The 12,844-nt window shown below is 46.4% G+C and overlaps 2 protein-coding genes across 4 annotated transcripts in view; one reads left to right on the top strand and one right to left on the bottom strand.

Moving 5' to 3' along the window:
• The window catches only part of POLE2 (DNA polymerase epsilon 2, accessory subunit), a 45,977-nt gene extending 41,424 nt beyond the window's left edge, over positions 1-4,553 (bottom strand). For 2 of the 3 annotated variants that reach the window (XM_068099321.2, XM_078769940.1), the window contains exons 1-2: positions 4,287-4,528; positions 3,976-4,076 (exon numbers count right to left, since the gene is read on the bottom strand). In XM_068099321.2, the coding sequence (XP_067955422.2) occupies positions 3,976-4,076; positions 4,287-4,357 (172 nt within the window). In that variant the 5' untranslated portion in view covers positions 4,358-4,528. Of the gene's footprint in view, positions 1-3,975; positions 4,077-4,286 lie in introns of all 3 variants that reach the window. The other variant, XM_078769941.1, reaches the window with a different exon arrangement.
• Positions 4,554-5,259: 706 nt separating this feature from the next.
• The window catches only part of LOC137413853 (kelch domain-containing protein 2), a 58,330-nt gene continuing 50,745 nt past the window's right edge, over positions 5,260-12,844 (top strand). Inside the window, exon 1 of the mRNA XM_068099284.2 lies at positions 5,260-5,381. The gene's annotated coding sequence lies outside the window, so the exon portion shown is untranslated. The remainder of the gene's footprint in view (positions 5,382-12,844) is intronic.

The raw sequence follows: 12,844 nt of genomic DNA, 5'->3' as shown, positions 1-12,844 counted from the left end.
GGGAGGGTTGTCCAGTCGGTCTTTTCGGAGAGACATCGTAAGTGTGAGATTTGTCAGGATTGAAAGACATGTTCCACTTGTTTGCCCAGTCTGTGATTTTGTCCAGGTCTGCAGAGAGTGAGGAGGCTGCAGACTGCCGATCTGAGGGATGAAGAATGGAGCGACAGAGAGTAGAGTCATCAGCAAAGATATACAGAGGATTTTCAAGAGAGTCAGAGAGATCATTGATGAAGACCAGAAAAAGCACAGGGCCCAGAACACTGCCTTGTGGAACTCCAGCCTGAACAGGAAGAGGAGATGACAGAAACCCATTGATAATGAGGATAATGAGGCCATCTGTCGGAAAGTTGAAGCTCAACCGAAGGTGGACCTTGCAACATGACAATGACCCTAAACATACCAGTAAATCCACCAAGGAACGGCTGAAAAGAAAGAAATGGAGGGTACTGGAATGGCCAAGTCAAAGCCCGGATCCAAATCCCATCGAGATGTTGTGGGGGGATTTGAAACGAGCTGTGCATGCAAGAAACCCCTCAAACATCGCACAGCTGAAAGAATTCTGCATGGAGGAGTGGGCAAAAATTTCTCCCAGTCGATGTCAGAGACTGGTAGACCGTTATAAGAAACGCCTACTTGAGGTTGTTTCTGCCAAAGGGGGCAATACCACCTATTGGAGCCAAGGGTGTACTTACTTTTTCCACATGCGAAATTTGCATTTATGTTTATTTAAATTATACAATGGACTACAAAATGTAAATGTTTCATGATATTAATTATATTATATGACCTTTATCTGTCAATATTGTTGAAATGAAGATCAAATAGCTGTATGTTGAAATATGTTGAAAAAGTCAAAACTTTACATGGGGTGTACTTACTTTTTCACGTGACTGTACATTGATGCCTGACTCCGCAAGTGACATACGAGGATTATAGTTTATTGCTGGGCCGATATCTGAACCGAGGATAGACAGGTGAGAGATGAGTGAACATACCTTTCAGCTATCCTGTCAGGTGCACAAGTCACTCTACATCTAGATCTTCTTCTTCGTCGTCTCCTTCTCCACCCTTTATAAGAGGTGATGTCCAATGGCACCAAACTTCTACCCGCCTTGACCACGATACTCCACCACTCCCCTCAGTCCTCAGCCAAATATCTCCATCCTCCAACCACCACCTTACTGATATACCTCTTCACACAATCTTCCCATCTCAACCGCGGTCTACGTCTTTTTCTCCTACCTTGCTCCCTCAACCTATCCGCTTTCTTTGCCATTCTCTTTTCCCCCATTCGCACCAAATGTCTAGCCCATCTTACGAATCTCCCTGTCAAGCTCATCTGCACACCAATCTCCTCTCTCAGTTCATCCATCCACCTTCTATTCACCCTCTTCACTCCTGCAATCTTCCTGGGCCCAGTTGTTCACGCAAACCGGCAGCCTCTGTTGTTGTCTGTCTGTCATAAAGGTAGGCCGGCGTTACACAAGACATATGAACCTTTCTTTTCATTCTCCTTGAAATCATTCTGTCTGCCATTACTCCCTCCACCTACCATGCATTCGCCCCCACCTGAATCCTCCTCCGCATCTCTGCCTCAGACTTACCATCCTCGGTCACTGTTCCACCCAGATACTCAAACCTATTTCCTTGTCTGATCTCCTTCCTCTCCAACCTGATATCCATTTCCTTTCTCTGCTGCCCGACACACATCACCTCCATCTTCTCCATGCTCATTTTCAGCCCATGTTTCTCAAATGCCTCCTTCCACTCCCCCAGTACTTCCTGCATCTCCCGACCACTCTCCACCACAACAGCCAGATCATCCACATACAACATCCTCCTCAGAATATTTTTCACATTTACCTTCCTGATTAATATTGTTGAGGTTTTGAGATTGTACATACAACATCATTAAAGGTTAAAGGTTTGCCCCCCATAGTTAGTCCACCAGCACCACGTAGGCACATTAGAATTAGTTATGTCATAGTATGTGTAAGAGTAGGCCATTCCCTAGTAACATCTGCGTTGTGTAAAGAATTGAGCTTAGGTCCCTTTCATTTTGCGGCCACCCTCCAATTACATCATGGGCAAACTCGATCCCGCGCCCCATTTGGCATCCCTCAAGTTTGTTACGCTTTGGCTGCCAGCAGCGTTCGCTGCCCTTGGTTTCGCTCGAAACAAGTCGAGTAACCACGAAGGCCTAAGAAGAGGGAGGAGCGCGAGGGTTGAGGTGTGGCCGCGTCAAGCAGCGCGTCAGAGGCGGTGACGGTAAGAGCAACAGCCAACCAGGGCTGAGAGGGCATGGCTTGATAGGGCGTGGTACAGAGCGTCTAGTAAGTTCCAGAGGGTTCACTGGGCAAGGCTATATTAGCCAGCGCACAAAGCCCTTGGACAGGACTGGCTGGAAGAGGACTGGTACGAGGACTGACCCGAGTTATGAGAAGGGAGAGGCAGGCACTCAAATTGCAAGAGAACTGTATTGGGAGGACTGAAGCCAAGCCCTTGTTGGAGCACTCAGAGGACCGGCGTGCACACGACAGTTTCGAGGCCATTGATTGAGAAGCGCATTGTTCGCGTTTATATTGAACTGTCCGCTTATTACATACGCGGCTGAGCCGCAAGTGTAACTGCCAAAGCCAGCCATACCGTTCGCCCTGTAATAATCCCGTGCGCGCCAAACGACACGTGGAGAGCTCCTGCCGTCTGTTCATCTGCTTGCGGTGCGAGTTGGGGACCGGAGAGCGAGCTGCCTGGACGCCATCCCTGGACCATCAACCTGTTCGTCTGCAACCCCGTGTGAGTGTGTCTGTGTGTGAACGGGCCCGTTTGTCTTGGGATAAGTTAAGACTGTTTAAGGCTGCACTGTATTTTCTTCTTCTTCTTATTGTACAAAGTGTAAATAAATCGTGTTATTCCTTTCTTCCAAATTCGACCGTTTCCGTGATTTCCTCCATTGGGTAAGCGTGGCACGATTACGAACCGCTGGGATCGGGTTTTAGTCATTGATAACGGCTCCGGTCACGGGTTCGCTACCGCTCGGCGTTTCCACCAACACCCGTGATTCGGGCGGGGCTTATTTCCTCGTTTCCGGTCAGCGCGAGTAATTAGGTAATAGCGATTAGTCCTACGACCCTACTTCGCGCTGTCCGGGAAGGACGTCATCGGTCCCGGGTCCCGTCGGCTAGTCAAAGACAAGGAGACTAATCCCCCCTTGGTAAGGGGAAAAGGCCGGCGCTAAGATCCGCAACAATATAGTTACCAGCTCCATCACCATGATAAATAGGAGTGGGCTGAGAGCGTTCTCTGCCTCAAACCGATGTTCACATTGAACTCATCAAACATCCCATGACCAAACAATACTCCTCCCTTCGTTCCCTTGTACATCCCTTCCACGAACCACACTTCTGCTTCCAGCAGTCCCATCTCAGTGTCGCCATCACCATCTCTTTTGGGACAGTGACGGGACGCCTTCTCTACATCATATTATTACAGTATTATTATTACATATTATTACAGTATTACAGTATTATTGATTCATGTTGTTTTAATGTCAGCAACAATGCACCGGTTATACAATGGTTTTTTATTCATATTTTCATTCACAAATAATGTGGCAGAATACAAGCTCCAGAATTTGCCATATTTCTGTGAAAAATGTGGCGCACGCACGCACACACGCACGCACACACACACACACACACACACACACACACACACACACACACACACACACACACACACACACGCACGCACGCACGCACGCACGCACGCACACACACACACACACACACACACACACACACACACACACACACACACACACACACACACACACACACACACACCTTGTTCCTCGCCCAGTGGTTTTCCCATCCTAAGCCCAATTGGCCAATTTCAGACAGATGGCCCCATAAGCACCCTTTGCATCCAATGTGGTGGCATTTGGTTGTAGACCATAGATCATGTCCAACTTACGCGGTTGCTTCTTCACAGAGTCCAAAATGCGCTCCAGTGCCCCATCCAGATCCTGCACGCTCAGAGAGCTCAGCGACTGCACCAGGAATCCCACGGTTTCCCTGCCAGAACCATGGCCCAGCCGTTTCAAGGTCAGTGCTGCTACATTACCCACAATTCCTTGCGCGCAGCCGCCACCACGTCATCCCGTCGGACGCGATCGTCTTAGGATCGAGAACATTATGCGTATTTTGCTTTTATTCACAAGAGATAACGAAATCCGGTGTTTGTGAGCGTACGTACTATGTAAACAGTATTCACAAACTACTCACCCTCGGGGCAGCAAACCGTGCATCTTGAAGGCCGTGGATACTCGAGTGTTCATTTTGTTAGTGGTGCCCATGGTTGAGCCTTTTGCCTGGATCTTCCTTGAACTTCACTTTCCCCAAGTTGTATCTCTCGCCAGAAACCGTCTCGCCGATATTGAAGCAGCTCGATTATATATCTTCGAGAAATCACCATTCTTTCTTATACATTATAAGCATCTTCTTCTTCCCTCACACCCACCCCCAGCCCCACGACGAAACGAAATAATAAAACGCCGCTTACTCTCTACAAAACGCATTCCTTATCTTATATGTATTTTCATAAAGTAATCTTATTATCCTTCTGCCAGGATTTTGAAAGTTATTTTAATCAAAAACAATTTCAAACTTTAACTTTACTTTGCCGCCAAACTGACGTATACACTTCCGGTTGTGGTTTTATTTCTGTCCCTATCATTTTTTTCTTATTTGAGGAGATTAAACATAAACATACAAATAAATACGCAGAAGGAAAATAAATAAACCCCGTAGGATTAAATAGGTTGAAAACATCTCCTCAGATAAATAAACTCGATCCAAAGCGAATTGATGACGCGAATGAATTGTTTTAATTAATTTTTCTTCAGAAAATCACAACTGAATTGTTAACAAATTATGAATTGATAATAATTCGGAGTGTCTAGCGGACAAAGTTAATTTTTGTGACAACTTTCCCAGATTTTCGTGGACAATTTTGAGATAGAATATGTAGGCGGGTTTATACACCTCCAAATCTCAAACGGAATGACGATAAACAACAACGAAGTCACAAACGTATTGCCAAAAAGAAGTCAAGAAAATGCACAGTTTATTTTCTGTTTCCTAGGTTTTTGTTATTATGGTCTCCAACGATCGCGTAATATTCATGGAAAGACTGCAAACTAGCAAAGAGGTGTAACAGATGCGGGTTCCAATTTGGGGGTTTAACTACGGGTACGACGGTGAACCAAAATTACACAGCAAACGCGATTAAAATTCATTCGCTTCGGATAACATGAACAGGATTGTTACATCGTCTACCTTTCGGTTGAAGTTACATTGGCTTCTGACGTACCCCCTCAAGTGAGTTGTTGCTTTTGGCGGTCGCGATGGTGTCGTAGCTGATTCATTGGATCTTGGGAATTAGCGAACTGAGAAGTTTTGATACATTCTCGGGTAAAATGCCAGGGACATAGAAAAGCAAAAGGCCCCTTTATATGAGTGTATGTGCCATGTGTGGCAAAGTAGAGAAGAGAAGGGACATTCCATAGCTTGTAGAAAATGTCGAACAATACAAAATAAGGGACATTCTAAAAATCTCGTGTGCATGCCGGACTACCCTTGTGTTCTTAGGAGGAACCAGGTAATGCTCCAGAAAAGTTCAAATAAAGGGGTGCCCTACATCGGGCAAATAAAATACATTTACTTCTTCATGCATCTGTATGAATCAAATTGGCGCCACTTTATATACCCACAATTCTTTGCGCGCCGATTTGATAATCAAGTTTATTATCCATACAAGATAATATTACCCTTTGCAACAAGGCCCATAGCCATACAGCATTGCGAGGCTCATACCGAACCATGAGGACGAGTATGAAGCTGAAAAGTTTCATACAAATACATGGACATGGGATGGAGACAATAATTAAATTGTGTGTTTAATGCTCGGCTCGATGGAAACGGTTGATAAGGGTTAACTGGTTTGGCAAGCTCATTGGTAATGTGATGATTTGTTTGGATATAAAGCTGTTTGCGTAAGTTTGTTTACTGGCTTCTAACCATAAGTTTGTTCACCGGCTTCTAACCGTTAGTTTGTTCACCGGCTTCTAACCGTAAGTTTGTTTACCGGCTTCTAACCATAAGTTTGTTTACCGGCTTCTAACCATAAGTTTGTTTACCGGCTTCTAACCATAAGTTTGTTTACCGGCTTTTAACCGTTAGTTTGTTCACCGGCTTCTAACCGCAAATTTGTTGACCGGCTTCTAACCATAAGTTTGTTTACCGGCTTCTAACCATTAGTTTGTTTACCGGCTTCTAACCATAAGTTTGTTTACCGGCTTCTAACCATAAGTTTGTTCACCGGCTTCTAACCATTAGTTTGTTTACCGGCTTCTAACCGTAAATTTGTTCGCCGGCTTCTAACCGTAAGTTTGTTCACCGGCTTCTAACCGTAAGTTTGTTTACCGGCTTCTAACCATAAGTTTGTTTACCGGCTTCTAACCGTTAGTTTGTTTCCCGGCTTCTAACCGTAAATTTGTTCACCGGCTTCTAACCGTAAGTTTGTTTACCGGCCTCTAACCGTTAGTTTGTTTACCGGCTTCTAACCGTAAGTTTGTTTACCGGCTTCTAACTGTAAGTTTGTTTACCGGCTTCTAACCATAAGTTTGTTCACCGGCTTTTAACCATAAGTTTGTTTACCGGCTTCTAACCCTAAGTTTGTTTACCGGCTTCCAACCGTTAGTTTGTTTACCGGCTTCGAACCGTAAGTTTGTTCACCGGCTTCTAACCGTAAGTTTGTTTACCGGCTTCTAACCGTAAGTTTGTTTACCGGCTTCTAACCGTAAGTTTGTTTACTGGCTTCTAACCGTAAGTTTATTTGCCGACTTCTTACGTAAATTTGTTTACTGATTTCTAACCGTAAGTTTGTTTACCGGCTTCTAACCGTAAGTTTGTTTACCGGCTTCTAACCGTAAGTTTGTTTACCGGCTTCTAACCGTAAGTTTGTTTACCGGCTTCTAACCGTAAGTTTATTTGCCGACTTCTAACCGTAAGTTTGTTTACCGATTTCTAACCGTAAGTTTGTTTACCGGCTTCTAACCGTAAGTTTGTTTACCGGCTTCTAACCGTAAGTTTGTTTACCGGCTTCTAACCGTAAGTTTGTTTACCGGCTTCTAACCGTAAGTTTATTTGCCGACTTCTTACGTAAGTTTGTTTACCGATTTCTAACCGTAAGTTTGTTTACCGGCTTCTAACCGTAAGTTTGTTTACCGGCTTCTAACCGTAAGTTTGTTTACCGGCTTCCAACCGTAGGTTTGTTCACCGGCTTCTAACCGTTAGTTTGTTCACCGCCTTCTAACCGTAAGTTTGTTTACCGGCTTCTAACCGCGAGGGGGGAGTTTTGAAGGGGAGGTGTGAGGGGGAGATCTTACGGGAAGGGGAAAGGGGGAGTTTTGAAGGGGAGGGGTGAGGGGAAGATCTTAAGGGGAGGGGTAAGAGGGAGTTTTGAAGGGTAGGGGAAGGTTGTGATGGAATTGTGGTCGGAAGGAGTGCAGGGAGGGGACATGGAGTGGGACACGAGTGTGTTGTACAACTTTGCATAAAATCGTAATTCTTTGTCCAATTGACCTGAAATTTTATGAATTTAAATATTAGGCCATATAATTGTTTCACCAATGAAAAGCTCGAAGCTGATTATTTTTTAGATCTAAAGCTCCAATGTCAAGGCTGCATAACATCATCTATTTTCATTTTGTACTTTTAAAAAAAAACTGTTTTTGTTATTTTGAGAATATGGAAGAAGAAGAAGACGTCTTAATGCAAACGGTGTGGACGGGCTTTGGATTTTCAGATGTTTGTCGTTAAACTATTGTTGCCACTGAATTTTCTGCAGTAGACAAAACTCAGTTGAGTATTTCCCTCTGCTTTGGTCCTGGGTTTCAGGTATACTTCATCAAATTCTTGCACCTAAGGGAGACTAAACATCTGGGATTCTTGGAATCATTGTTGTTGTAACATCAGTTGGTAGGTTAAATAAATTAATCTCTTTAGCCTCTGGTCCAGCTTTGTGGGCAATGTTGGTGGCTTGTTCTCTCTTTTTGCGCTTCCAATTGCTCGGTGAAAAGCTCATGGCTCTCTAAGAAGTGTAAAGCTTAAAGCACTCTGCGAATATTGGGGAGCTCACAGCAGTACAAATCTTAAATTGTGTTTTAATACTAATACTGCGTTGCGAGGCTCATACAGAACCATGAGGCCATCTGCATTGCAAGGCCTATACTGCTTTGTGAGGTCATACCAAACCATGAGGACATCTGCATTGCAAGGCCCATACTGCTTTGTGAGGTCATACCAAACCATGAGGACATCTGCGTTGCAAGGCCTTTTCTGCTTTGCGAGGTCATACCGAACCATGATTCCATCTGCGTTGCAAGGCCATACTGCATTGTGAGGTTCATACTGAACCTCGAGGCTAGCTGCGTTGCATGGCCCATACTTGAACATGAGTTCTCTCGCAGATCAAAGACAGACGTTACAAGTGATTTGTCACTGCCTGATATCTGCAAGAAATGATTTGTTAGAGAGTATGTCCGCAGCCACTGTGTAACGGATCAGGACTCTTTACACTCAGATCATCATTCTTATGGTGAAAACAGCATTTCACATGCAGAGCAAGACCAAAGAAATGTTGTTCCACCAGACTGAGCAACATCTAACTGGAACACAACGCCCTGAAAACACTGGTAACGGGAATCACACAACCGTGAGCAATGCTCAGTTGTCTAATTTAGGAAAAATGTTTTGTCAATCAGGTTAATCTCGGACGTATACCCCAACTTGAGCCTGATTTATTTCCAGGAAACGCCCTATCCTATCTCCCTCGGACTAAGGCATATGAAACTTTAATAATAATAATAATAATACATTTATTTTATATAGCGCTTTTCAAGAAGCCCAAAGGTGCTTTGACAGAGTACAAAAAATAACTGCAAAAAGACAAAAATCAATAGGTAAATAATCAAAGCAAAAGGAAGGAGAAGGAGAAGGAGAAGAGATAGTCAGGGGTTAAATGCTGTGGGTTAAATGTTGAATGCAGTGTTGAACAGGTGGGTCTTGAGTGATGTTTTGAATGTGGTGAGTGAGGAGGAGTCTCTGATGGTGTGAGGTAGTGAGCTCCAGAGGGTGGGAGCAGCGATGGAGAAGGCCCTGTCCCCCCAGGATCTGAATTTGGTCCGGATGGGGGGGGGGGGGGGTCAGGAGGTTGGTACCAGCAGAGCGGAGGTTGCGGGTGGGAGTGTGTCTGGAGAGGAGGTCAGTCAGGTAGGATGGGGCCAGGTTATGGAGGGCTTTGTAGGTCAAGAGGAGGATTTTGTACTGGAATCTCTGGGGGATGGGGAGCCAGTGAAGCTTGTAAAGGACGGGGGTGATGTGGTCACGGGTCCGGGAATGGGTGAGTAGACGGGCAGCGGAGTTCTGAATGTATTGGAGTTTATTGGTGATTATTGAGGGTGAACCATAGAGGAGGCTGTTGCAGTAGTCCAGACGGGAGGTGATGAAGGCGTGGATGAGGGTTTCTGCAGCCGTGGAGGAGAGGGATGGACGGAGACGGGCGATGTTTTTCAGGTGAAAGCAGGCTGTCTTTGTGATCTGTTTAGTGTATTTGTCGAAGGAGAGGGTTTGGTTAAAGATGATACCAAGATTCCAGATGTGAGGGGAGGTGGATACTGGGAAACCGTCGATGTTGAGGGCAAAGTTATGGGTGGATTTTGTGAGTGTTTTTGGGCCAATGATGATTATTTCAGATTTATCATAGTTAAGTTTGAGGAAGTTGGTTTGAAGCCAGGATTTTATTTCAGTGATGCAGTTTGTCAGGATAGAGTGGGTGGCGGTGGAGATGGACTTGGTGGAGATGAAAAGCTGGATGTCATCGGCGAAGCAGTGGAATTGGAGACCATGACGGCGGATTAAGTGACCAAGGGGGGACAGGTACAGGATGAAGAGGAGGGGGGCCAAGAACTGAACCTTGGGGGACACCTTGGGGGAGGGGAGCAGTGGGGGATTTGCAGTTATTGATGGAGATGAACTGGCGTCTGTCAGAGAGGTATGATTTGATCCAAGAGAGGGCAGTGCCGGTAATGTTAAAGGTGGTTTCAAGTCGGGTGAGGAGGATGGTGTGATTGATGGTGTCAAAGGCGGCGCTGAGGTCGAGGAGGATGAGAATGTTGAGGTTGCCAGCGTCAGAGGAGAGGAGAAGGTCGTTGGTGATTTTGAGGAGAGCAGTTTCAGTACTGTGGTTGGAGCGGAATCCGGATTGGAATGTTTCATACAGGTTATTGGCAGAGAGGTGATGTTTGAGTTGAGTGGCTACAGCGCGTTCCAAAACTTTTGACAGAAAGGGTAGGTTGGAGATGGGTCTGAAGTTATTTAGGGTGTCAGGGTTGAGTCCAGGTTTTTTCAGAATGGGGGTAACAGCAGCAATTTTGAGGGATGGTGGGACGATGCCTGTAGACAGGGAGGAGTTTATTGTTGCAGTGATAAGTGGAGAGAGAGCAGGAAGGGAGGCCTTGACAAAGCTGGAGGGGATGGGGTCAAGAGTGCAGGTGGCAGTTTTCATTCCTATGAGGAGTTCAGAGAGGTCAGTAGGGGAGACTGGGGAAAACTGAGACAGGGGTTGGCAGGATAAGGGGGGGCAGGTGGTTTGAGGGGGAGCGGGTGCGGTGGTGGTTAAGCTGTTGTAGATGTTGTCAATTTTGCATTGGAAGAATGAAAGGAAGGAGATGCAGTTGTCTACTGTGAATGACTGCGTGGTGGTGTTCAGGGGCCTGAGGAGTTTGTTTATTGTAGAGAAGAGTGCTTTTGGGTTTCCAGAGCCAGAGTGGATAATTTGAGAGTAGTAGGCGGAGCGGGCGTGGGAGAGGGCATCTTTGTAGTGTTGTAGGTGGTCCTTGTAGGCTTGGGAGTGAATTGTGAGACCTGTTTTATTGCGGAGTCTTTCAAGTTGGCGAGCACGAGTTTTCATCAGGCAGGGTTCAGGGGTAAACCAGGGAGCAGAATGGGTGAAAGAAACTGTTTTGGTTTTTATAGGCGCAAGCTGGTCAAGGCAGGAGCAGAGAGTGTGGTTGTGGTAGTCAGTGAGGTCAGAAGGGGTGTGGAGGTCAACGAAGGGAGAAGTGGACATTTTTTCAGAGAGGGTGGATGAGAATGAGGTAGGTGAAAGAGCGTTTAGCTTACGGAAGTTGATAGTGCGATAATGCCTTGGTGCTGGGGTGGGGATGTTGATGGTCATAGTGATGGCTAAGTGGTCAGAGAGGGTGAGGTCGGAGCCAGAGAGATGGTGCAAAATTAATCCAGTAGAGCAGACAAGGTCCAGAATGTGACCACGGTTATGGGTAGGAAAGTTGACATGTTGAGTGAGGTTAAAGCAGGTGAGTAAATCAGTGAAGTCAGTGGTTATTGTGGAGTTCATGTGGATATTGAAATCACCGAGGAGGAGGATTGAGGGGGAGAGGGAACAGAGCTGGGTCAGAAAGTAGGAGAAGTCAGACAGGAATGATGGGTGTGGTTTGGGAGGGCGGTAGACAACAGCCATGACTGACTGTGTGTGACCAGAGAGTTTAAAAGCCAGGTGTTCAAATGATGGAGCAGATGAGATGGAGATGAGGCTGGTATTGATGTCCTGTCGGTGTATTACGGCAATTCCACCACCTCGGCCCTCCGAGCGTGGTTTATTGATGTAACAATATCCATTGGGTGTAGTGAGGTTGAGTGCGAAGTAGTCCAGAGGTTGTTGCCAAGTTTCAGTGAGACAGAGAAAGTCCAGTTTATTATCCAGAATGTAGTCGTTCAGGATGAGGCTTTTGTTATTGAGGGACCGGGTATTGAACAAAGTGAACTTCATGTTGGTTTGTACGGTGGGGATGAACTCAGGTGATTTAGCCAGGGTTTGCAGACAGGAGGTGCGATCGTGTGCGTTGCTGTGACCAGGTACGCTGGGACGATGAGTGGGAGTGCGCTGAGCCGACCAGAGTACGGGAATGAAGTGACCTGTTTGTAAGTAAACAAACTTACGACCAGAGCCTCTATGAATATATCTGGGTCGTCGCAGGAGTCCGTGGTATTTGATTGCAGAGATGCATGATGGGGTGGAGTAAGTGCTGAGCAGAAGAAGCCTTGCGGCAGAGTACCTTAGAGCCATGCCAGGCAGGAGCGAAGGGACGAGTACGAGGCCAAGGCCGAAGAGGACGAGCAGGCCTTGCCGCAGCGGCAAACGACCGCAGCCGCTAATCAAGACAGCAAAGGCCGCAGCGGCAAACGACCGCAGCCGCTAATCAAGTCAACAAAGGCCGCAGCGGGAAACGACCGCAGCCACAAGCCAAGACAACAAAGGCCGCAGTGGCAAACAGCCGCAGCCGCAAACCAAGACCGCAGCGGCAAACAGCCGCAGCCGCAAACAACAGCCGCAAACAACGGGAGCGGGCCTGAGGCAACAGTGGAAGAGCCGGGCAGGCGAAGCCAGGAGCAGAGCCGGGACCGAGCAGAGAGCAGACCCAACGGCCAAAAAGCCGCCACGACCACCAGAAAAGCAGACTATGTACAATGACCCAGTCAGAGAAGCGGCGAACAAGTAACGCCAGCGTCCTCTCCAGACCGGACCGGAAGCGGAATCCGATAATAGAAGGAAAGAAAGTCCCACATTGAGAAAATCTATTAGGCCTATCTCTAGAGGTATCTAGGGTGCTGCAAAAGAGGCTGTGGAAGGTTACTTTCTGATCAATACAGCGGAGGCATTTGAGGATGCAAAAATGGTACTTGAACGACGTTACGGGGAC

Source organism: Myxine glutinosa, chromosome 1 (assembly GCF_964187855.1).
Source record: "Myxine glutinosa chromosome 1, kmMyxGlut1.1, whole genome shotgun sequence".
Classification (NCBI taxonomy): Eukaryota; Metazoa; Chordata; class Myxini; order Myxiniformes; family Myxinidae; genus Myxine; species Myxine glutinosa.
This window is presented reverse-complemented; position numbering and strand designations above follow the sequence as displayed.